General features: G+C 47.3%; 1 protein-coding gene across 1 annotated transcript in view; it reads right to left on the bottom strand.

Moving 5' to 3' along the window:
* CHEK2 (checkpoint kinase 2) overlaps positions 1 to 23,924 on the bottom strand; it is a 126,234-nt gene that overhangs the window by 100,453 nt on the left and 1,857 nt on the right. Inside the window, exons 2-4 of the mRNA XM_082253275.1 lie at positions 5,458 to 5,744; positions 2,488 to 2,612; positions 2,204 to 2,351 (exon numbers count right to left, since the gene is read on the bottom strand). Coding sequence (XP_082109401.1) covers positions 2,204 to 2,351; positions 2,488 to 2,612; positions 5,458 to 5,737 — 553 coding nt within the window. The 5' untranslated portion in view covers positions 5,738 to 5,744. The remainder of the gene's footprint in view (positions 1 to 2,203; positions 2,352 to 2,487; positions 2,613 to 5,457; positions 5,745 to 23,924) is intronic.

Here is a 23,924-nt window from a genome sequence, read left to right as displayed (position 1 = left end):
ACCCAGAGTTGAAGGGTATAGTGGTAGGGCCCCTAGAAGAAGCTAGAGCTCAAACCGCAGTGACAATTCTTTTGAAAACCGCGATACGAGTCTGGCTAGGGCATTATATAGAAAACCCTCTCATGTCTCCCCGCATACCCCTCTGTGGGGCAATCCTCTGCTCTCTCATTTATTTACTGTCCTGGACCCTTCAATTTGGGCCAGGAGGGGGGGATCACCACATAAAACACATGATGGTGGATGGCAAACCTATGCCCTTTCAGGAGATCAGGCGCTTCAAGTCAGTGCTTAAATCCTTTGAATTTAGATATTAGCAATTGAGACATGCCATGGGGACTCTGACCTCCAGTGTGATGGAGAAACCTTTATCCTCCCTTTACTTATATCCGACTGTAGCCCATGATATTAAACTGACCTGTTCATTTGACAAATGGAGGACAGACATTCCTGCTCTCAGTGAGGAAGATTTGGAGGATTGTGTCTACTCTTTTATTCCTTCTATGATAGCGGCAAAAGACAAGTTCATAAAACTCAAGTTTCTCTATAGGGCATACTTCATCCCACAGAGACTGCCCCACATATAGTCCCAGCTAGATTCTAGATGCACTAGATGCAATCTTGAGACTGAAACTTTTTGGCATATAGTCTGGTCCTGTTCTAAACTCCACTCATACTGGGAAGCAGTAGCTGCTACTTTGAGCGATCTATGCAATACCAATGTGCCCTTAGACCCTCTCGTTCTTCTGCTGAGTCACTTGGAAGAAATGGAAGGGGACAGATATACCAAGTCCTGCCTCACTTTCACTCTGTTTTACACCAGAAGAGAAATCCTTCTGAGATGGAAATCTGGGGAGTGCCCTATTCGCACTTAGTGGCTAAAAACAGTTAACTCAGTCCTACCTCTATATAGAATCACGTATGAGAGCAGACAATGCCCAAGGAAATTTGATAACGTTTGGTCAAGATTGATAGACGCATGTGGTTGAATCTCAGTACCCACATGGATACCTTTAGGGTCCTGGGTATACAATCTGGTCACCCTATTCTCCATCCCCCCTCTCTATGTTCCCTCTTCCCCCTTCTGTCAACTATGCCTCTCCCCGCCTTACCCTATATATTCTATCCTCAGACCTCTGGCTGATAGTTAGGGGACACAGTGTGGTGAATATGGTTGGATGATATAACAAACTTTCCTTTTAGGTTTCTAATAGTTGGAAATTCTACTCTGCATGGTGTGTAATCAGGATGTAGTCAGGATAATTTTGTGTTGTCGCTTATATTGTCGTGCAATTTGTTGGATACCTTTATGCATTTGTTTTGGAATGCTTTTTTCAATAAAATCTTCGGTTTAAAAAAATTGTGGCAGTAGGTGCAGGGAGAGGATCCCCCACCTGCTGTCAAAAGGGGGGATCAGGGCAGCCCAAGGCTGTTGCTTTAGTAACCTGTTACATCCTGAATGGGGGTGTAAGATGTAATGTTGCTAAAGGGGAACTTATCCTTTAAACAGACATATCAGAAATATGAAATGTTGGGGTAACACACTAACTTGCTGACTGCCCCATATACATTTACTGCAGGGTGGCGGCTCCTGTGCGCAGAATCACGTACAGATACGCAATTCTGCACTTCTGCATCTTTGGCGGTGCACCTGGCAGATTTATGCTCATTTACAAGTGTTTAGCCATGTTTAGAGTTTCTACTTGGATCCTAAACAGAATACTATTTTCTCTACCCGCAGCTAAAATGACTGCATCTAAACACGGATAACTGCACAGTGTGAATGGCACCACTCAAAAATGACATGCATTTAGAAATGTCCTCTAAATGCATATAAACACCAGGTTGACAATGGAAGTGTGAAGGAGGCCTAAATGAAGCTGCGATGCATGTACTCAGTAGACACAAGGCCTTGGTCATTTTTTTGATCAAAGGCTGTGCGGCTCTGGGCTCGACCACAGAGTGAAGATCTCTGGAGAGGGACAAAGATAAGTATGCTGAGATGCTAGTTGCACTTAGGGGAATGTTTAAAAAAAAAAAAAACTACCATCTGTATTCCTGTTTGGTAAATTTACTCACACATTCCTGTGGAAACGACCATCTCGACAGCACTGAGAGCAGAACTAAAGGTTCTGAACCTTCCCCATTCTACTAAAAGAACATTTTAAGAAAATAATAAACAATAACTGCCATAACAATAAAATACCTCTGTTGGTTGGTAATGAAAGTGCAATTTCAGCATTGTTTGTTAAAGGCAATTTATTCCCTCGTCCAATAAGCTGCTTGTTAAGAAAAGTTCCATTGCCACTCAAATCTTCAATATAGGCAACAACTGACAAGCCAGATACAGCTTCCTGAAAACACAAAAACTATTTTCTAAAAACAAATCCTCAACATTAATACTTTTCAAACAGTCTACTTTAAAAGTCATTTGAATAAAAAATAAATTTTAAAACATTAGTACAATATAAAATACCATATAGTACTCACCCTGAAAATCCGAAAGTGCTTTTTGCTGTAGGTTTTGTATCTCTCAGTTTGATTTATTATTGGTTTATCAAAAGTATAATCACAGTGCTTGTCCCTTCCAAATTCATATTGTTCATTAATACAATCTGTTCAAAAAACAAAAAAATAGAAGAGGTTTCCTAGAATTTCTCTCAATTAGGTTTTTATCAATCACAGTCATTATTTTTTTTTATACATCTTACTGAAAGCACCTCTCCAGAATTGTGCAAACAGTTCAAACACCTTACAGTGCAACTCTAAATGTTACAGAAGGAAACACCTGAATAGGTACAATTGTCCCAAGATCTTCTTTTCCTTTGAATGGATTTAAACTTCATATTCTCATGTGTCTCCAGGACAGGAGTCAAAGAGTAATCTTCCCAATGAAGGAACAGGCAGCAGAGGTTCTAATCTTTCTCTACTCTGTCCAAAGCGAGTCCACAATCGATTCTTAAGGAGTCAAATAATTCTCATTTATAGTCTACCTTTGTCGTGCAGCTTGCTTTCAAAAAAGAGAGTGGTTTAGATTTAAACTGGATTTTAATACGTATCATTTTATTGTTTAGATATTAATTTGAAGAAAGATGGGAAAATAGGAAAAAATGCTATTTTCACAATTTTTTCTCAATCCTTCTTAGTTTATGTGAACAAGAATAGGATCAAAACTCATGTGGAAGATCCATTCCAAGTAGATCCAATACCACGAATTTCATTTTTTTTTTTCTTGTATGGTTTTTATCAAAGTTTCAGGATGAAAAAGGAGAGAATCAAGTATCACAAGTAACCAAAATACAGATCACAGTGGGTAAGAATAGCATTAGATAGATCATGCCAGATCATCATACATATTTATGAGGACGTGGAATACAGTATGAAAAAGGGAGGAAAAAGTCAGTTTAGGTTTGAGCCATGCATCCCATTGATATTTACATTTTTAACCCCTTCGTGCCTAAGGGTAAAACAAATGCAAATGCCTGAACACAGTTTTGCAACTTTGACATAGGTTAGTAAAACTGTACATATCATCACAACTACTTTGTGAACCCAGATGGATTAGATCTTGTTTTTTTCAGGACATGTTGGGCTTTTTTTTTTTTTTGGTAGTAAATGGTAATAAATATCTCCTGATTTTTTTTTTTTTTTTTTAAATAGAAAAAGATAATTATTTTTAATTTAGCTGTACATTTTTGCTACTAACATAACCTACCACCATATAGCAACCCAAAATAAATTCTCCTGTTCTCAACGATCGCAGCGATACCACATATGTGTATGCTATTTGTTGTTGGTATCTGTAGTACAGCCCAAAACCAATTGTGCGCATTTTATCCTAGCTAAAAAAACACAGACACCAATTTAAAAAGCTTCAAAAAAAAAAAAAAAAAAACTTTTGATCCAAACACTAACCTAGATCAAACCTTGATCTAGCGATTTTATTTTGAATTCGTTTTTTGTTTCTTTCTCCCTGCAAGTAGAGAGAGATGCAATGCATTTCTCCCTCCATTCAGAGGAAAAAAAATGCAAGCACGAGGTGAGCTGCACAGTGACAAAGCACTGTGACAGTCAATTTAGAGGCTATCACAGCATTCGGGTGACCCGAAACAAGGAGTTTTGGGTCCTGATCAGAAGTAAAGGGACCCAGGGCTCCCAGTGGGAGCCCAGTCTCCGTGCTGGGAGAGTGCTTTGAGGCATGCTCCAAGCACAAACAGATACGCATATATGCGGCCCCATGGGAAAAAGTCTAGTTCAGTGAGGCCACAGATATGCATACTGGCGGCAGGAAAGAGTTACAGGATAAAGTTCAACTTTAGGAGCATTTTCACCCATATATAGGGTGTAGCATGCTTCTTTTCAGCCACCTCCTGCCGCCAGCGCTCCCCGCTTTGTGACAGTGGGCAGGGGATCTTCTCCCCGCACCCACTGTCACAATTTGAAAACTGCGTGGCTATGCGGTTCTCTGCCCACAGAGCCGTGTCATTCATTCAAAGTTTCCTGTGAATAAATGAACTACAAGTACTGCTGGCCGCCACAGCGTACAGTTTGTAGCGATCTCGTAGTTCACTCATCCTTAGTTCAGTAGCTGTATACTGGTACAGGAGGAACAGGCAGACAGCTGACAGAGTCTGAACAATCCGGCATTGCAGCATGCTGCAGTGTTTACAGGATACCATTTTTTTCACCTGCAAAAGGTGTGCATTTATTTATTTTTATTTTTTTTTTTGAAAGGTGAACTTATCCTTTAAGCAAGTTATTTTTAATAAGCTCATGTCATTTAACACTGAATCTGATTTTTAAAGGCTGTCTACCATTTTACCATCCCCCCACTGCCCAACTTAATCCTAACATGCAGCTGGTGGTGACGCGGTAACATGCTGATGCCGCAATCCTATGCATCGCAACAAATTAAACCCAGCACCAATTAAGTCAATGGGCCTGCGCCGCAACTATGAGCCAAATGCTTGGCTCGTTGCTGTGGCACATTAGTCTAAATATGCCAAATAGCAAAGAAAAACAAATTCAAAAAATAAAACAAAGGGCTTTCAGAAGGTGGCAGGATTCCCTCCTGAGCACATGAAAGCCACAGTTTAGCTGCTCTCTGAAAAGTGTTCCACTGCTGCAGTGTAATCTTCACCAAAGAGAATTTTTTGAGGGCGTTCCTTGTGGATAGTACATTTGGTGGCCTCAAAGGATGATTTAATAGTCTGTTTCTACCTAATTTGTAATGTTACTGCTAACTACTTCAGAGAAAATTATTGTTCCAGTGACTCCACTGACAGCCTTTGAACTATTATCGAAATGGATTACAATAAAGAAAAATGTTGCACTGCTTCCTGAATTGGCCAAAAATTAGAAAAAAATCATGCAGTGAATAGTAAACATATCTCAGTCAAGTTCCTGCATCTGTCATATTTATAGATATATCTGAAAGCATATAGGGCATAAAATACATACCATGGTTCAAGAACCCTTTTCCTAAGGCCCACAGGCGACCCCAGGGTTGTGGAGCCTGCTCATCCATTTCCACATCTTCTGGAATAGAAGCCAAATCTTGTACTGGAACTGTGTCTAAAGAGCTCAAGGTACCAGAACCAGAAGAGGATGACTGGCTGTATGACTGAGGAGCACTGGACGATGAACTAGACGTGCCTTGAGATGTGCCTTGAGTGGTGCCTTGAGATGTGCCTTGAGATTGCTGTGAATGTTGGGATTCACCCTTCGTGTCACGGGACATAGTGGAACTAAATGAGAAAGAGAGAAAAAATGACTATCAACTTTAATGACATCCCAGTCTTAGTCCGTACAGTCCAATATTGAGTTGGCCCACCTGTATACAGGGTTATGGAATGTGTCTATGGGAATGTATGACCATTCTTCCAAAAGTGTATTTGTGAGGTCAGGCACCGATGTTGGAGAGAAGGCCTGGCTCGCACTCTCCGCTCTAATTTACCCCAAAGGTGTTCTATCGGGTTGAGGGCAGGCCAGTCAAGTTCCTTCACCCCAAACTCACTAATCCATGACTTTATAAAAATGTATACACTGCTCAAAAAAAAAAAATTAAAGGAACACTTTATAATCAGTGAATCAAGTCAATTAAAATCCTGGGATATTGATCTGGTCAGTTAAGTAGCAGAGGGGGTTGTTAATCAGTTTCAGCTGCTTTGGTGTTAATTAAATTACCAGGTGCACCAGATGGGCAACAATGAGAGGACCACCAAAGCAGGAATGATTTTACAAGTGAAGACCACTGACTTTTTTACCTACTCATCTTTTCTGATTGTTTTCACCAGTTTTGCATTTTGCTAGGGTCAATGTCACTACTGGTAACATGAGGAGATACCTGGACCTTATAGAGGTTGATCAGGCAGTGCAACTCCTCCAGAATGGCACATCAATATGTGTCATTGCCGGAAGGTTTGCTGTGTCTACCAGCACTCTCAAGAGCATGGAGGAGATTTTAGGAGACAGGCTACTCTAGGAGGGCTGTAGAAGGTTCTTAATCCATCGGAAGGACTGGTATCAGTTTCTTTGAGCAAGGAGGAACAGGATGAGCCCTACAAAATGACCTCCAGCAGGCCACTGGTGGGAATGTCTCTGACCAATCAAAAACAGACTTCATAAGGGTGGCCTGAGGGTCCGACATCTTTTAGTGGGCCCTGTGCTCACTTCCCGGCACTGTGGAGCTCGACTGGCATTTGCCATTGAACACCAGAATTAGCACCGCCACTGGTGCCCTGTGCTTTGCACAGATGAGTGCAGATTCACCCTGAGCACATGTGACAGACGGGAAAGGGTCTGGAGAAACCATGGAGAATGTTATGCTTCCTGTAACATCGTTCAGCGTGACCGGTTTGGTGGTGGGTCAGTGATGGTCTGGGGAGGCATATCCATGGAGGGACGCACAGACCTCTACAGGCCAGACCATGGCACCCTGACTGCCACTAGGTATCAGAATGAAATCCTTAGACCCCTTGTCAGACCCTATGCTGGTGCAGTGGGTCCTGGGTTCCTCCTGGTGAACGACAATGCCCCGCCTCATGTGGCGAGAGTATGTAGCCAGTTCCTGGAGGATGAAGGAATTGATACCAATGAACAGCCCCCAGGCTCGCCTGACCTAAATCCAATAGAACATCTCTGGGACATTATGTTTGGGTCCGCCTGACACCACCAGGTTGGACCTCAGTCTGTTCAGAAGCTCAGGGATGCCCTGGTACAGATCTGGGAGGAAACACCCCAGGACACCATCCATCATCTCATTAGGAGCATGCCTGACATTGTCAGGCATGCATACAAGCACGTGGGGGCCATACAAGCTACTGAGTACCATTTTGAGTTGCTGCAATGGATTTCAGCTAAATGGACTAGTGTTTGAATTCAGCCCTCTGAGTTGATCATTTTTTTTTCCATTAAATTATATGGCATCCCTTCAATCCCAACACATTACCCAGTCCAAATTGATATAGATATCCAGCATGACATTTTTCATCATTGAGATCTGATGTGTTTGCAGAGTGTTCCTTTAGTTTTTTTGAGCAGTGTACATTGGACCTATATTTTGGTAATATAGTTATGCTGTCTATAGGCAGATATGGATGAGTAGCATACCTTAGCTACTTCTCTTGTGCGCTGGGCTATTGCCACTGTTACATGAATGTCTAAATCAAACGAGTAGGGTTTTTTGCCGTATATTGAAATTGAAAAGTGGGTGTAAAACTTTTCAACAAGTGTCAGCCACATCAGATAACTGGTAGCAACTTATTTGACAGGACCTTGTTGAAATTCATAGCACCTGCCAAACAAAAAAGTGTGAATGCAGCCTTCCTTTCATAAAGAACTGAAGGTAACAGCTGCCTGATGTTGTTCACTTTGCTACACATGTCAGAGGTCCTTTCCAGAACTGCACATACCAGCCATGGCCACCTCCCTCTTCCTCTAAACATAAAAAAGGTAAGGCTGCACACAGCTGCCATCTGCATTTAAAAAAAATTAAAGCAGTTCTACAGCCTTTTTCTGTAGCTGCCGACTTGTAATAAATGAACACTTACCTGTACAGGGATCCAGCGCCATCCTCACCTGAACTGCTTCTTCACCTCCTCAGCGCTGGCATGATTACTGTAGTAAGCCTGCTGTCACTGCCTGCAGCTTCACAGCCGGCTGCCCACTGCGCATGTGTAAGCAGCACTGTGCTATGTGAATGGCCCTGCAGCCTTCTGATGTGTTCCAGAGGGTTGAACTACTGGGGGGTTGCCATGTTTATCTTTCCAAGGACTAACTGTAGAAACAACTTATTGTTTTGTTCAGTATGAAACATGTGCAACTCACAATACATCAACTCAACACTCTGCTTCTCAAAAGCTGGAGGCAGGGAGATGATCCGGTTATATTTCTTGTGTAAGTGTACAGTATGTCTGAGCAAAAGTTCTCCCCTGCTGAATTATAGAACACCTTCACTTAATGTTATAGCTATGAGAGGGGGTGTTCTTTAGTACAGTAGGGTTGACAACACTTCTGTGATTTCAGTGCAACAGAGCCAAAGTTGTCAGCTCTCTACAGGAAGTTAAGAACTTATTGGATTTATGACAATTTTTTTACATACTTTTAGCATTTTTAAAGAGACCAACCTGGGAAAATGTGCACAAAAATTTCAGAGATGTGCTGCACATGCATTGTGTTTTTTTTAACCAGACACACATTTTAAAAAAGGAGAATTATGGAGGTTTGTAGTTTTTTGGGGTTTTTTTTATTTTTTTTTTTTTTTTTTACTTACTCACCTCCATGTTGCAGTACCTAAGTGAGACTATAGCTGTTCCACACGGACTTTAAGACCGAGAGAGCAGAGCCATCACATAACTGCTGATCAGTCAGAACTTGGTTCGCTCTGCTCCTCCATCGTCTCTGGAGTGACGGGCCTGGGAAAAGGCAGATGCGGAAGGCTCTGGCTCTCAGTTGCATGCTAAAAAGTGGAGCCAGCTGTTTTAGGGATCCTTTCCAAATGTCATGCAGCTCCGCCCTGTCAGCTGATAACAGGCAATAGCCCACTTTCAGGTGTCATAGAAGTACATATACTCCTGGGATTAAAAACAGAGGTATAGCCAAAAATAAAAAAGGTTTTTCCATACTCTTTTTTTAAAATCTCAAAGCAAGATTCTAGACCAGTGGTTCTTAACCTGGGTTCGATCAAACCCCAGGGGTTCGGTGGGTCAGTCTCGAGGGTTCGGCACACCCTCCGCTAGTACCACTTCGCTGTCAGGGACTATTTTTCCAGTTTCGGGCATGTCCTTCAGCTCCCGCTCCGCGCCGTCATCATGGAAATACATAACATCCAGTGGCGTAGCGTGGGGGGGTGCAGGGGGGGCTGGCCGCACCGGGCGCAACATCGGGGGGGGGGCGCATTCGCTCCGCAGTGTGATGTCGCTCACTCTGTCATGATAGGCTGGCCGCCGCCGCCCGCTGAGTCTGCTCGCACTCGCAGCTCTCTCTGCCCCTGGCTCACTCTCACTGCTGGCTGTGCAGCTCGGCTCCAGGCCGAATCCGATCCAGCCGGAGCCGGCGTCACCCACTGTGGAGTGGTGGGGGGGGGCAGACAGGCCAGGCGTGCGGTGCGGAGAGGGACTGTCTGGGGGAAGGACTAACCCGTGCAGCGGCCATCCAGCGCAGCGCGGGAGAGAACCACCAGGCCAGGCAGCCGCAGCAGCAGAAGAAGCTGGCAGGTGAGAGGCCAGAGAGCCAGTGGTGCTGCAGCCTGCAGGAGGAAAACCTAGCCTGTGATCGGGAGTCGGGACACCAGGTCCCCCATATAGATCCCCCCTTACAGCAGGCCAGGGTGAGGTAAGGTCCCGTCCCCCATATAGATCTCCCCCCTTACAGCAGGCCAGGGTGAGGTGAGGTCCCGTCCCCCATATAGATCCCCCCTTACAGCAGGCCAGGGTGAGGTAAGGGCCCGTCCCCCATATAGATCCCCCCTTACAGCAGGCCAGGGTGAGGTAAGGTCCCGTCCCCCATATAGATCTCCCCCCTTACAGCAGGCCAGGGTGAGGTCCCGTCCCCCATATAGATCCCCCCTTACAGCAGGCCAGGGTGAGGGGAGGTCCCATCCCCCATATAGATCCCCCTTTACAGCAGGCCAGGGTGAGGGGAGGTCCTATCCCCCATATAGATCCCCCTTTACAGCAGGCCAGGGTGAGGAGAGGTCCCCCATATAGATCCCCCTTACAGCAGGCCAGGGTGAGGAGAGGTCCCGTCCCCCATATAGATCTCCCCCTTACAGCAGGCCAGGGTGAGGTGAGGTCCGGGGTCCCCCATATAGATCCCCCTCACCCTGGCCTACTGTAAAGGGGGTGATCTATATGGGGGACTGGACCTCACCTCACCCTGGCCTGCTGTAAGGGGGGATGCTGGAAATAAAAACAAAGAAAAGGAACAGACTTTGTTGCGAAAATGACCTGAGAGTGGCACTTGCCAAGATAAAGCCGCGCATTTCTCAAATGGTCTCTGAAAGACAACAGCAGAAGTCACACTAATTTGCAGTAAATATTCATTATTATGTTTTTGTTTGAAAATCATGTTTTAATGGTTTTGTTCATTTTGTGCACCTATGTATAAATATATACCAAAATAATATATACCTATGTTTTGAATTTGAAAAAAATCATATTTTATTTTTCCAATTAAGAAGGGTTCGGTGAATGCGCATATGAAACTGGTGGGGTTCAGTACCTCCAACAAGGTTAAGAACCACTGTTCTAGACATACTGTTGAAACACAAAGCATATAGGAACAGTGTTATTTATTAAAGTTTAACCACTTAAGCCCCGGAAGATTTTACCCCCTTCCTGACCAGGGGGTTTTATGCGATTCGGCACTGCGTGAATTTAACGGACAATTCCACGGTCGTGCGACGCTGTACCTATGCGAATTTGACGTCCTTTTTCCCACAAACAGAGCTTTCTTTTGGTGGTATTTGATCACCTGTGCGATTTTTACTTTTTTGCGCTATAAACAAAAAAAGAGCGTACATTTTGCAAAAATAACAATGTTTTTCACATTTTTTTATATGAAATTCCCCCAAAAAAAATGTAAAAATCTAATTTTTTTAACATTTTAGGCCAATTTGTTTTATGCTACATATGTTTGGTAAAAAAAAAAAAAAAAAAAAAAAAAAAAATCGCAAAAAGCGTATTTTGATTGGTTTGCACAAAAGTTATTGCGTTTACTAAGGGAAAGATTTCTGTCATTTTTGGTGTTTTTTTTTTTTAACGCGTAATGGCGGTGATCTGCGATTTTTTTTGCGGTACTGTGACATTGCGGCGGACAGATCGGACCCTTGACTGACATTTTTGACACTTTTGGGGTTACCAGTGACATTACTACAGTAATCAGTGCTATATATATGCACTGTTACTGCAAAATGACACTGGCAGGGAAGGGGTTAACTTTATTGGGGAAGGAGGGGTTAAGTGTGTCCCTAGGGGCGTGCTTCTAACTGTGATTGGACATGGCTACTGGTGTAGGAACAGTGATCTACGGTCCTACATAGTAGAACCGTATGATCACTATTCCTACACAGGGGAGAATGACGGGCGGCTTTGTTTACATTAGCCGCCTGCCTTTCTCCCTTCACGGCGGACGATCGCGAGTGACCGGTGGACATCGGGTCCGCCGGTCACAGCCACGGACTTCCCAGGGAACGAGCCGGGCGGGCGCGTGCTCGTCCGCTATTGGCTCACAAGCAAGTGACAGGTTAGCCTGGCCGGAGCTGACCGCCGCAGTATATGTACTTGCGGCGGTCGGCAACCGGTTAACAATCTGACCAACCGGTCTGCAGGCTAAAACAGCCTGGTCACCTGACAATTCTGCACTGCAGTTAGGCCATTCAGTCCAGCCATCTCTCTGCCCCCACACTATGGCTGGCCAATGAAAAAAGGAGCTCATTCTTTTCTTCCTGTCACCACATTTGATTGGCTCCTGATGAATATTTTCCCCTCTTTCAGTCTGAAATCTACTGTAGGGAGGTGGATAAAAGAGACTGATACCAGGTATAATCCAACTATTTAGACAAAATTAATTTAAAATTCAATTTCATGGTTTAACTATTTTTACATGCTTTTTTTTTTTTTTTTTTTTATTTAATCGGTCTGGGGCTTGCAGTAAATGCAGTAGAGAAACCTGAAATCACCTGGCTGGTGGTGCTGTTTAAAGTAGAGATCGACTGATTATCGGCAACACCGATATATCGGGGGCCGATATGCACTTTCCCCAATATATCGGAATCGGCCTTTGGATTTACCAATATTTTGTGATGTCATTGCGTATGTTGCGCCACGCACCTCTGCGCACTGGACAGCTCTTAGGCCGCCTCCCTCTGCCTCCTTACAGTGTCTTTTACCCACCACGGCCACACTGTAGTCTGCATGCGGCACAGGCGGTCGGTCGGGACAGAGTTGTTGTTCTACATCTAGTGGCTGAACAGTGATCAAAGCTGTTCTGTAACAAAGCCGCAGCGGCCACCCTCCCACCACCCACAGCTGCCCGGTGCCAGCCAGCAACCCAGTCCCACACAGTCCACTGTGTATGTGTACCAGCCAGCCACAGGCCCTGCCTGAGTCCTGACTGTACCAGCTAGCCAGCCACAGGTCCTGGGCCTGTACGTGCCAGGCCAGCCACCACACAGGGTGCCACCCACCAACCCATCCGGTGCCAGCCAGCCACCAAAGGGTGCCAGCCTCCCATTCGGTGCCAGCCAGCCACAAAAGGGTGCCAGCCAGCCAGTCACCAAAGGGTGCCAGCCAGCGACGAAAGGTTGCCAGTCAGCCACCCACCACAGGGTGCCAGCCAGACAGCCACCCACCACAGGGTGCCAGCCAACCACCACAGGGTGCCAGCCAGCTAGCCAGCCACCCACCTACCACAGGGTGCCAGCCAGACAGCCACCCACCCACCACAGGGTGCCATCCAGAAAGCCACCCACCCACCACAGGGTGCCAGCCAGACAGTCACCCACACAGCACAGGGTGCCAGCCACCCACCTACCACAGGTGGTCTATCAGACAGACACCCACCACAGGGTGCCAGACAGACACCCACCACAGGGTGCCAGACAGACACCCACCACAGGGTGCCAGACAGACACCCACTACAGGGTGCAAGACAGACACCCACTACAGGGTGCCAGTCAGCCATTTTGTGTAAGCCTATATTAGTGGCCAACTCTTTCTTGTTTCAATGGAGATGGATGGAGATAGAAAAATCAAAAGTGTGGTCTGGGACTATTTCTCTTCTCCATCTCAAGGAAAATCAATAACTGCAAAAAACAAAAATATGTCAAATCTTTGGGCCCATCTAAGAGTTCATCATCTTGAATTGTATAATGCAGCACAGAAAAAACAAAATGAATTACAAGGTGAATCATCCCTATCCCAGGCAGAAAAAAAACAGGTGGCTAAAATCTGATGGAAGATCACAACTGCTGGATAGAGTAATCCCATATATGATGGTCACTGATAACCAGCCATTTACAATAGTGTCTGACTTTGGATTTAAGCGGTTGATGTGCATAGGTGAGCCAAGGTACACACTGAAGAGTGACAAGTTTTATCGAACTGAAATGCTGCAAAAGATTCACCAAAAGGTCGTTGACAAAGTTAAGACTATGCTGCAACCAGAGAATGCTGGCAACTCACTCTCATTCACGACGGACTGCTGGTCAGGACAAACAGAATCACGAATGAGTCTTACATGCCACTTCATTGACAGCGGATGGACAAAAACTGAATTTTTGTAAAATCTTACCTGTAAAATTCCTTTCTCTGAGTCCTCCGACAGTCGCCGCCTCCTCTAAGTCATCACTACTGGGTATTGTCTTCCTATCCATAGGAATAGCTAGGCATATAGACTTAGTCAAAAGACAAAAGGCATTAGCATATACACACCCATGGGGGCTGTCCCATCCGGTCAATACCCCCCCTGCATCACCACTCCCAACTCAGTTTGGTAGCATAGCAGTAGGTAATAAGAACCCCAAAAGAGGGGCGGGGGCGGCGACTGTCGGAGGACTCAGAGAAAGGAATTTTTACAGGTAAGATTTTACAAAAATTCAGTTTTCTCTTACATCCTCCGACAGTCGCCGCCTCCTCTAACTCATCACTATTGGGATGTCCCAAAGCAGTATAGACATGAGGGGTGGGAGACGCAACCGTAAAAAAAGGCAACGCAGTACCCACATCAGAGAAAGGAATCTTACATGCACTGTAAGAACCAACTGGGAAACAGAAAAAACAATGCTCAACAGGAGCAACAACCCAGGAAAGCAAATGCCAACAGCCAGGGACCCAGAGAAAAATCAAGGGTCCAACATGGCACAGCCGCACTGAGAACTTCGCGGCCAAAAGAACCATCAGCTGATGCCAGAACGTCTACTTTGTAGAATTTGGAAAAAAAAAGTGTGCACCGACGACCAAGTCGCCGCCTTGCACACCTGGGCCACCGAGGCCCGTTGCCAATAGGCCCAGGAAGTACTCAAAGACCTGGTAGAGTGCGCCTTAACAGGGAAGGGCGGAACCCGTTCCTTCAAGGCGTAAGCCTGTTCAATGGTCTGTCTGATCCATTTGTCAATAGTTGCTGCGGACGCAGCCGTGCCCTTCCGAGGTCCCTCAGGAAGGACAAGAGGGAATCCGTCTTCTGAAAGGATTCCGTAGACGACAGGTAAATCCTGATCGCCCTGACAACATCCAAGGAATGCAAAGCAATCTCCTTTGGATGATTAGGCTTCGTACAAAGCGAAAGCAGGACAATGTCCTCATTAAGGAGATATTCAGATATCACCTTGGGAAGGAAGGATAGGGGTGGTCGCAAAACCACCTTATCCTTGTGAATCAAGTAAGGGGAGCGGCAAGACAACGCCGCCAGCTCCGACACTCTGCGAGCCGAAGTGATCGCCACCAGAAAAGCAATCTTTTTCGACAGCAGAGGCAACGATATCTCCCTGATACATTTAAAGGGAGCACGCTGCAACGCGGACATAACCAAGTTCAAGTCCCACGGAGGTAATGGCTCCTACCTGGGAGAAGCCAAATGTCGCACACCTTGAATGAAGGTGCGCACCAAGGAACGAGACGCCACAGGGCGTTGGAAAAGAACAGCTAGTGCAGACACCTGGCCCTTTATCGTGGCCAGCGCCAGGCGCTGATCCACTCCAGACAGGAGGAAAGCCAAGATTCTCGACACCGAGAAAGAACGAGGGGAGAACCCCCTGGACTCACACCAGGTGAGATAGGCTTTCCAGGTACGGTAACAGATCTTACCAGAAGAGGATTTCCTAGCCTTGATTAGGGTAGGGATAACCTCAGGGTAGAGACCCTTGATCTTCAAGACCTGGGTCTCAACAGCCAGGCCATTAAAGCCAGCGACTGTAAAGCAGGATGGAAGATCGGACCCCGAGACAGGAAATCTTCCCGCAGAGGCACGGAGGCGCCACTGCCAGGTGAACAACGTCGGCGTACCAGGACCGGCGAGGCCAGTCCGGCGCCACCGGAATCACCATGTGCGGTTCCGAGACCAATCTGCGAAGGAACCGGGATAGTAACTGAATCTGAGGAAAGGCGTACATCAGACGATACTGATGCCAAGGGGCCACTAACGCATCCGAGGCGTCCAACGGATCACGCGTCCTTGCCCCGAATCTTTCCACCTTTCGATTTTGCCGGGATGCGAACAGATCCACGTCTGGGGATCCCCACCTCGCACACAGCATCTGAAAGACCTCCGGGTGTAGGGACCATTCCCCCTGGTCCAGGGTCTGGCGGCTCAGACAGTCGGCCTGCCAATATTCCACACCCAGAACGTGAACTGCCGAGATCGCCGGGACATGAGTCTCGGCCCAAGACAGAATGTCGGTCACTTCCCGGGCCGCACGAGCACTCCTGGTGCCCCCCTGGTGGTTGAAGTAAGCCACCGCGGTAGCATTGTCCGTCTGTACGCGAACAGACAGGCCCTGGAGACGGTCCAACCACTGGAAAAGTTTTATTGCTCGTAGTTCCAGCACATTTATCGGGAGGGAGGACACCTCCTCCGACCAAGTGCCCTGGGCAGAAAAGTTGCCCAGGACTCCACCCCAGCCCGACAGGCTGGCGTCCGTGGAAACCACCGTCCACACTAACGGACGGAAGGACTTGCCTTCCGCCACCGACGGGGACTGGATCCACCAAAGAAGAGCCAATCTGGTCTGGCGACTCAGGGAGACATCCAGATCCAAGGACTGAGGAAATCTGTCCCACCTGGCCAGGATCTCCGTCTGGAGAGCCCGCGTGTGGAACTGGGCAAAGGGAACCGCCTCGAAGGCCGACACCATCAACCCCAGGGCCCGCATGCAGGTCCTGAGTGATGAGGACGGGTTGTCCCTGAGGGACCTGAGTTCGTCCCGCAAAGTCCGGAGCTTATCCTCCGCCAAAAACACCTTTTCCTGAGCAGAGTCCAGAACCATTCCCAGATAGGGAAGGCGAAGCGACGGAGACAACGCTGAGTTCTGAACGTTGATGGTCCAACCGAACTCCTGGAGCGTCTGTACCGTGATGGTCAGATCGCAGTAGGCCCGGGACCGGTGCCAACACCCTGGGTGCCGAAACGAGACCGAAAGGTAACGCCACAAACTGGTAGTGGTCCTCTGTGATAGCAAACCAAAGGTACCGCAGATGACCCTCGAAAACAGGGATGTGCAGGTACGCATCTTTCAGATCTACCGAAGCCAGGAATTCTCCAGGACTCAAGGAGGCCACAACCGAACGGAGAGACTCCATTCGAAACTTCCGAACACGCCCGAAGCGGTTCAGCGCTTGCACGTCCAGAATAGGACGCACTTTGCCCTCCTTCCTGGGCACAGTGAACAGATGCGAACATAAAAATCCCCGAAACCTGTCCCGATGAGTTACCGGGACAATCACTCCCTGAGCAAGCAGGTCCTGCACCGCGTGATGCAAGTCCTGCAGACGCCCCAGAAGCAGATGGAGGGAAAGAATCTGTCCGCCGTCCGGGAAAGGAATTCAATCCGGAAGCCCGATCGAACGGTTTCCTGGACCCACCTGTCCGATAGCGGGAGCAGCCAAGGTCAGAGGAAACCGCGCAAACGTCCCCCCACCCCTGAAATGGGTGAGGGCGCCCCTTCAGGTAGAGGCGGATTGACCCGCCGAGCCGGCATTGCCGGACTCCTTCTCACCTGCCCAGGGCTTCTTCTGGGTGCCCTGGGCCTGGAAGGTCTTGCCCTTGGGATGGGCCCGAAAGGCACGAAAGGACCCCCGATTAGAACCAGACGCAGAATCCCGCCTGCCTCGAAAAGACTTGGTCTTCGGGTTCTGGGGCAGAATAGAGCACATGCCCCCCGTGACGCCTGTTACCAGGGTGTCCAATGCCTCGCCAAAAAGGCGAGAGCCAGCATAGGGAGAAACAGCAACCGTCTCCCTTGAGGACTGGTCGGCCGACCAGCCCTTCAGCCAAATCAGTCGCCGTTGAAGCACCGCGACACTAGAGAGGCGAGCCACTAAGGGAGCCTCGGCCAAGGCTGCATCACACAAGTACATTACTCCTCGGTGGATTTGATCCACCAATTTCAGCCGGGCAGGTGTAACACCAGCAGACACAAGATTGCGCTTAAGCATCCTAGTCCAATCAGCAGCCGCCTGAGCCACCAGAACGGACGCGAAAACGGGTTTGAGCAATGAACCCGCCACCGTATAGGAATGGCGAGATAGGGACTCCAACCGCCGGTCCGTGGGACCCCGGAAAACTGGGGCATCCTCAGTAGGAACCAAGGTAGCCTTGTTCAGCACGGCCACAGTGTGATCCACCTGTGGAGGCACACACCATTGTGATTCCGTAGCCGGATCAAAAGGATAAAGCAAAGCCCAAACCGACTAGGTACCAGGAATGGACGTTTTAACGTGCGCCACTGTTCATTAACAGTGTCATGGAATTCTTCTGGGCAGGGAAAAACCTGCGCAGGCTTGCGGGTCCTGTGCGTCCCAAACGGGGACACAACGCCCGGAGGACAGGGCTCATCCTCTAAATGTAAGGTGTCCTTAGACACAATCAAATCATCCATGGTCGCCCTTTATGCAGGCGACCCCGGGGAGGGGGCATCAACCCCTTCCATCTCAGCCTCCCCCTCAGACCCCAAGGGGTCCAAGGATGAGCGGGACCCTGAAAAGGGCACGCTCGCAGCAGCAGCCAAATCCCCATCTGAATAAGAAAAGAGAGACAATCTGAGACTCCTACTCGCAGCCCGTTCAGACATCAGCAGTTCCTTATTCGCCACCGCAATTAGAGCGGGGCGCAGTGGGGCCACAGGAGAACTGGGACCCCCCACTAGAGCTGGAGGAAACTTGCATTCCTGAGAATCCATGGCTCAAGTTATCAGAAAACAAACTACAGTGCAAAAAAGATGTACTGTCCCCTTTAACAGCGCGCGGTGTTCCCAGCCCCCCGCTACTGCAACAGTGATGAAAGACCCCCAAAGGAGAAAAGAAACTGAGCCAGAAGCGATCTACAGAGGGAAAACAGAGTGATAACCTGCAGAGCCCACAGAGCGTTGCTCCCAGTGTCCTTGCTGCTGATGGAATGCTGCTGGAGAGGGCTGGACTAAAGCCAGACCCCGGGAAAATGGCTGCCCCATAGGAATGCATTGGAGGCTACGCCAAAATGGCCGCCGACATGCGGTCGGACCGATCGTTCCACCGCCCACAAAATGGCGGCGGATGGCGCCAAAATGACATGTACAATCGCCCCAGAGGAGCTATACATGTGTGCCCACAGTAAAGATGGCGGACCGCGCGAAATTGCACCGCTGCGGTCGCCGCACAAGCACAAACATCTGCACCCCCAAACATGCACCTAAGGTATCACAGGGACAGGGACCCCCGGCAAACATACAGATCTGCACAAGCGAACCCCGCAGGGATCGCACAGGGAGTCACACAGGCACAGACATGGGGAACACACAGCAACACAGACTGCCACCCCAGACAGAGGCCCCACACAGAAAAGTACTTACCTGTACCCGATGGCGTGGGGGAGCCTCTATGCACGGATAAACCTCTGTCCTCATCTGACAGGGAGTGCCGTGAGCCAGGGACATTACACTGCAGCATCGCAGACGGCTGCATCCCTATAGCGAACAGGGATGGGTCGTTCGTAATGCCAGGGCGAACCATAGCTGAACGCTCGATGGCGGGCTGGGGGTCCATCTGACCCTCTGTGCCCTGGAAAACCAGGGCGGTCAGTCCGAATCCCAGCACCGCATGATCCATCTTCATCCGAAGAGAAGACTAACACTAGAGCTGACAAAATAAACAGCTAGTAAAGCAAGAGAAAAAACTGACATTTTCAAAGAAAATCAAATAAAAGATTAGGAAGGCTGAGACTGAAGCCCCAGCACAGAGAGCCTAAACTATTCCTGACGCTAGGCAGATTAAAACTGAGTTGGGAGTGGTGATGCAGGGGGGGTATTGACCGGATGGGACAGCCCCCATGGGTGTGTATATGCTAATGCCTTTTGTCTTTTGACTAAGTCTATATGCCTAGCTATTCCTATGGATAGGAAGACAATACCCAATAGTGATGACTTAGAGGAGGCGGCGACTGTCGGAGGACGTAAGAGAAAAGGCATTTGGTGTTGAATACAAAAGTGAGGCAAGGATCCCACACTGGGGAGTACATTAAAGAAAAGTTTGTAGGCATGCTAGAAGAATGGGGAATCAGCAAAGACAGAGTGATGCTAGTGCTGCGAGACAGTGGAGCGAACATGGTTAAAGGTATGAGACTTGCTGAAGTGTTAGACCTTAGTTGCATGGCACACACCCTACAACTGGTGGTAAATGATGGTCTGTCAAACCAGAAAGCTTTGCTAGACATCATTACCATGCTGAAGAAGTGCACAGGCCATTTCCACCATTCTGTTCTTGCCAAGCAGCGACTGTGGTGCATTCAGGAAGACCTTGGCCTACCCAAAAACCTGATATAGGCTGTTCCAACACGATGGAACTCAATGCTACACATGTTACAGAGGATGTTGGAGCAGAAGCAAGCTCTCACTATATATTCTGGTGAATATGGCCTTGGAGGACATTCTTGCCCTACTGCAGATCAGTGGGACATAGTAGCCAACATTATAGAGACGCCCATTGAGGGAGTGACACTGGAGGTGAGTCATTACGACTCATCTGTTTCCTCTGTGATCCCATGTGTGTGTCCTGAAGATGCTTCTTCAACAGAATAAAGGACCCAACACACGTTGTATCAAAGCATGTAGGCAGGCCATGAGGGACAGCCTCGCCAAAAGGTTTGAGAAGCATGAGGAGAATAAAAGGGTTGTGCTTGCATGTCTTTTGTATCCTCGATACAAGAACCATCCTGTCTCCTCTGATGATGTATTGGCCAAGGCAAAGCAATGGCTGACAGAAGATATTTAACAGAAGGTGCAGGAGGTTCCTCCTGATGAAAAGAAAAAAGTCAAGGACAAGAAGAGAAGGTTTCTAATGTGGAAGAGCAGGATGCAGGAGAAAAATGTCCCAAAAGACAACGGACAGAAGAGAAGATTCATCGTGGTCAAATAGATGCAATGTTCAGCGTTTTATTGGGGCCTCATACAGAGGATTCATCAGAATCGGCAATAATGAGCCTGGATGATGAACTTCATCTCTATTTAAAGGAACCAGTAGTTGACAGAAGAAGTGATCCTCTTCAGTAATGGAAAGAAAATGAGGCACGCTACAAAATAATTGCTTCCCATGCTAGAAGATACATTTCTGCTCCTCCTTCCTCAGTTCCAAGTGAGCATGTTTTTAGTGAAGTGTCAGCAATTTATGAAAAGAAAAGAAGCCGTTTAACTGGTGAACATGCTGAAATGTTATGCTTTCTGCACTATAATATTGTTTTACTTAACTGGGAGTATTGATTTGAAAGTGTAGTAGTAGTGTCTGTCCACCAGTCCACTGAGTCTGTCCAATCCACTGTCTAGCTTGTGTCTATCTATTATTTTCTAGCAGTTTTGCACTGACTGCGCAAGAGTGCTAGAAAAAAAAATAGACAGACAGGGAATTGGAGTCCGTGCCAGTGGACTACTGCTGCAGTAGGACGCCACTCACTGTCCAATCCACTGTGTAGCTGTTGCCTTGCTTTTTTCTAGCAGTATTGCACTGACTGCAGTAGTTGCAGTGAGTGCCATACTGCAGAGGTAGTCCACTGACTCCAGTCCAATCCACTGACATGTGTAGCTGTTGCCTTGCTGTTTTTATAGCAGTTGTGCAGTATGTGTGTATGCAGTGAGTGAGTCCACTACTGCAGCAATGTATTATGCATTAATGCACAATCAGATGATGTTAATTGTAAAATGCAAATGTCCTTGCAATTTAAGTTTTCCTATCAGTTTTTATGCAGTTAAGGTGTGAGTAACGAGCACTTCATGTTGAAAATAATAATAAATAAAGATTAACATGTTTGTTAAGAGGATTTGTGTCGAATTTTGTGTTTTTTTGGGAAAAATTTTACATGTGTGAAAATATCGGCCAATACCGATATATGATTGGCGAAATATCGGTATTGGCAACGAAAAACGATATCGGTCGATCACTAGTTTAAAGCTGGCCATACATGGTTCAGTGGTTTTTCCTTCAGTCAGCGGGCTGAAGGAAAAAAGAAAAAAAAAAAAAAAGCTAAACCAATTCCCCCATCCACACATGTTGGATGGGGAAATCATCCATGCTGTGTCATTATATTCTGGCAGCGGTTTGCTGCATGTGCTGATCAAATTAAATTCTTCCAACAACAAGACTGTTGATGAGAATTTGATCGATTAACTTCTCATAAATGGAAACAGTCATACATGGATCAAAATGTGGCTTGTTTCTGAAGAACCAGACGAATTTGGAGACACATATGGCCATCCTAAAGGGGGAACTAAAGCTTGAAGCTTTTACTGCAAAACATTTAGGAACTGCCGAGCCTTGGGTGAATGCGCGGTTCCTTCTGCCCAGTCTATATGTGGATAAATAAAGTCCCCCATTATAATGACATTTCCCATCCTTGCTCCCAATCCTATCTGTAAAAGGAGGTCCGCCTCACCCTCCTCCCTCTGGTTGGGGGGCCTATAGCATACGCCCAATATTACCTTCCCCACAGTGCCTTCCCTTTGAAGTTCTACCCATAGGGATTCTGCCTCGTCCATAGCTCTATTATTAATATTATCCCTCATATTTACCTGTATACTGTTCTTAAAATACAGACATACCCCTCCCCCTTTTTTACCTTCTCTATCTCTGCAATAAAGGGAATACCCCTGAATAGTCGCCATCAAGTCATGAGAGCTGTCAAACCAAGACTCTGTTATCCCCACAAAATATAATGGGCCATACACACTATAAGATTTTCTGAAGACTTTTTCCTTTAGATTTACCAAAACCATATAATATGAGGTGAAACCTAAACACTTTGAATTTGTATGCAATCTGGCAGGCCCTTGCACTACATAGAAAAGGTAAATCTGAAGGAAAAAGTCTTCAGAAAATCTTATAGTGTGTATGGCTCTTTAGTCTTCCTCAAACATCAGCAGCTCCGGCTCTCCCATCTTGTTGGCCAGGCTTCTGGCATTGGTATACAAACCTCTTAATTTTGACCAGTTACATATATTCTCATTTGATGTTTTTAGGCTGCTCTTGAGATTTTTCCCCATACCCACCCTGGATTTAGGAGCTCTGAACACCCTACCGCTAATGTCCCCATTTGTACCCTCTGAATCTTGCTTTCCACTGGCTAATTCTACATCTGTACCCTCCCCCCCCCCCCCCCCCATCACCTAGTTTAAAAGCCCCTCAAACTTTATGGCCATCTTCTCACCCAGTACGGCTGCACCCTCTCCATTTAGGTGCAATCCGTCTCTACCATAGAGCCAGCCCAGTTCTCCAGGAACCCCAAACCCTCCTTACTACACCAGCTCCTCAGCCACTTGTTAACTTCCCTAATCTCCCGCTGCCTCTCTGGTGTGGCTCGATTTCTGAAAATACTACCTTGGAGGTCCTTCTCCTCAACTTAGCTCCTAAGTCCCTGAAATAGTTTAGGACTCTCCAGCTTCCTCTGCCTATGTCATTGGTACCCACGTGTACCATGACAGCTGGGTCTTCCCCAGCCCCACCCTGTAATCTGTCCACCCGATCCGCGATGTGCCAAACCCGAACGCCCGGTAAACAACAGACTGTTCAGTGCTCACGGTCTTTGTGACAGATTGCAATGTCTGTCCTTCTAATGATTGAGTCCCCTACCACCAGCACCTTTCTTTCCTTTCCCTTTCTCCTGGCCTCACTCGAGGAGTTCTTCCCCTGGCAGCTGGGGGCGTCGCTCTGCTCCAGCAATGCTGGTCCCTGACTGGTTTCCCCAACATCACGCAACGGGGCGTATCTATTGGGGTGCTCCAGCCCAGGACCGGCCTCCTTGCCTTGTCCCCTTCTACCCCTCTACTCTGCTCTGATGCCTGCACCTCCAATACTCCGCCCACCTCTGTGCAGGCCCCTGCCTGCGCCTGATGGGTATGATCCCGGCTCTCCTTCGGTATGGACATACGTCTCAAGTGTTGCCAGCTGCTTCCCTAAATTCAGGACCTGAGCTTCCAGGGAAGCAACGTGCTTACATTTTGCGCATTTGTATTTGCCCTCGATCGCATGATCGAGGAACGCATACATATCACAAGATGCACACCAAATCGCATCTCCACACCCGCCGGGCATTGTACCTACTAATCTAATCTAATGGGGATTTAGTAATTTTAGTCTATCCCGTGTGGCTATTTCCTGGCTTCCTAGCTCTGCTTTCTCACCCTCTGGTACTCCGCTACACTCACTTGACACTCACAGTCTCGCACAGCCTGGTCAGTCGCACAACACTTACAG

Source organism: Pelophylax lessonae, assembly GCF_965119305.1.
Source record: "Pelophylax lessonae genome assembly, chromosome: 1".
Taxonomy (NCBI): domain Eukaryota; kingdom Metazoa; phylum Chordata; class Amphibia; order Anura; family Ranidae; genus Pelophylax; species Pelophylax lessonae.
The sequence above is the reverse complement of the archived record's forward strand: the minus strand, read 5'-3'. Positions and strand labels throughout refer to the sequence as shown.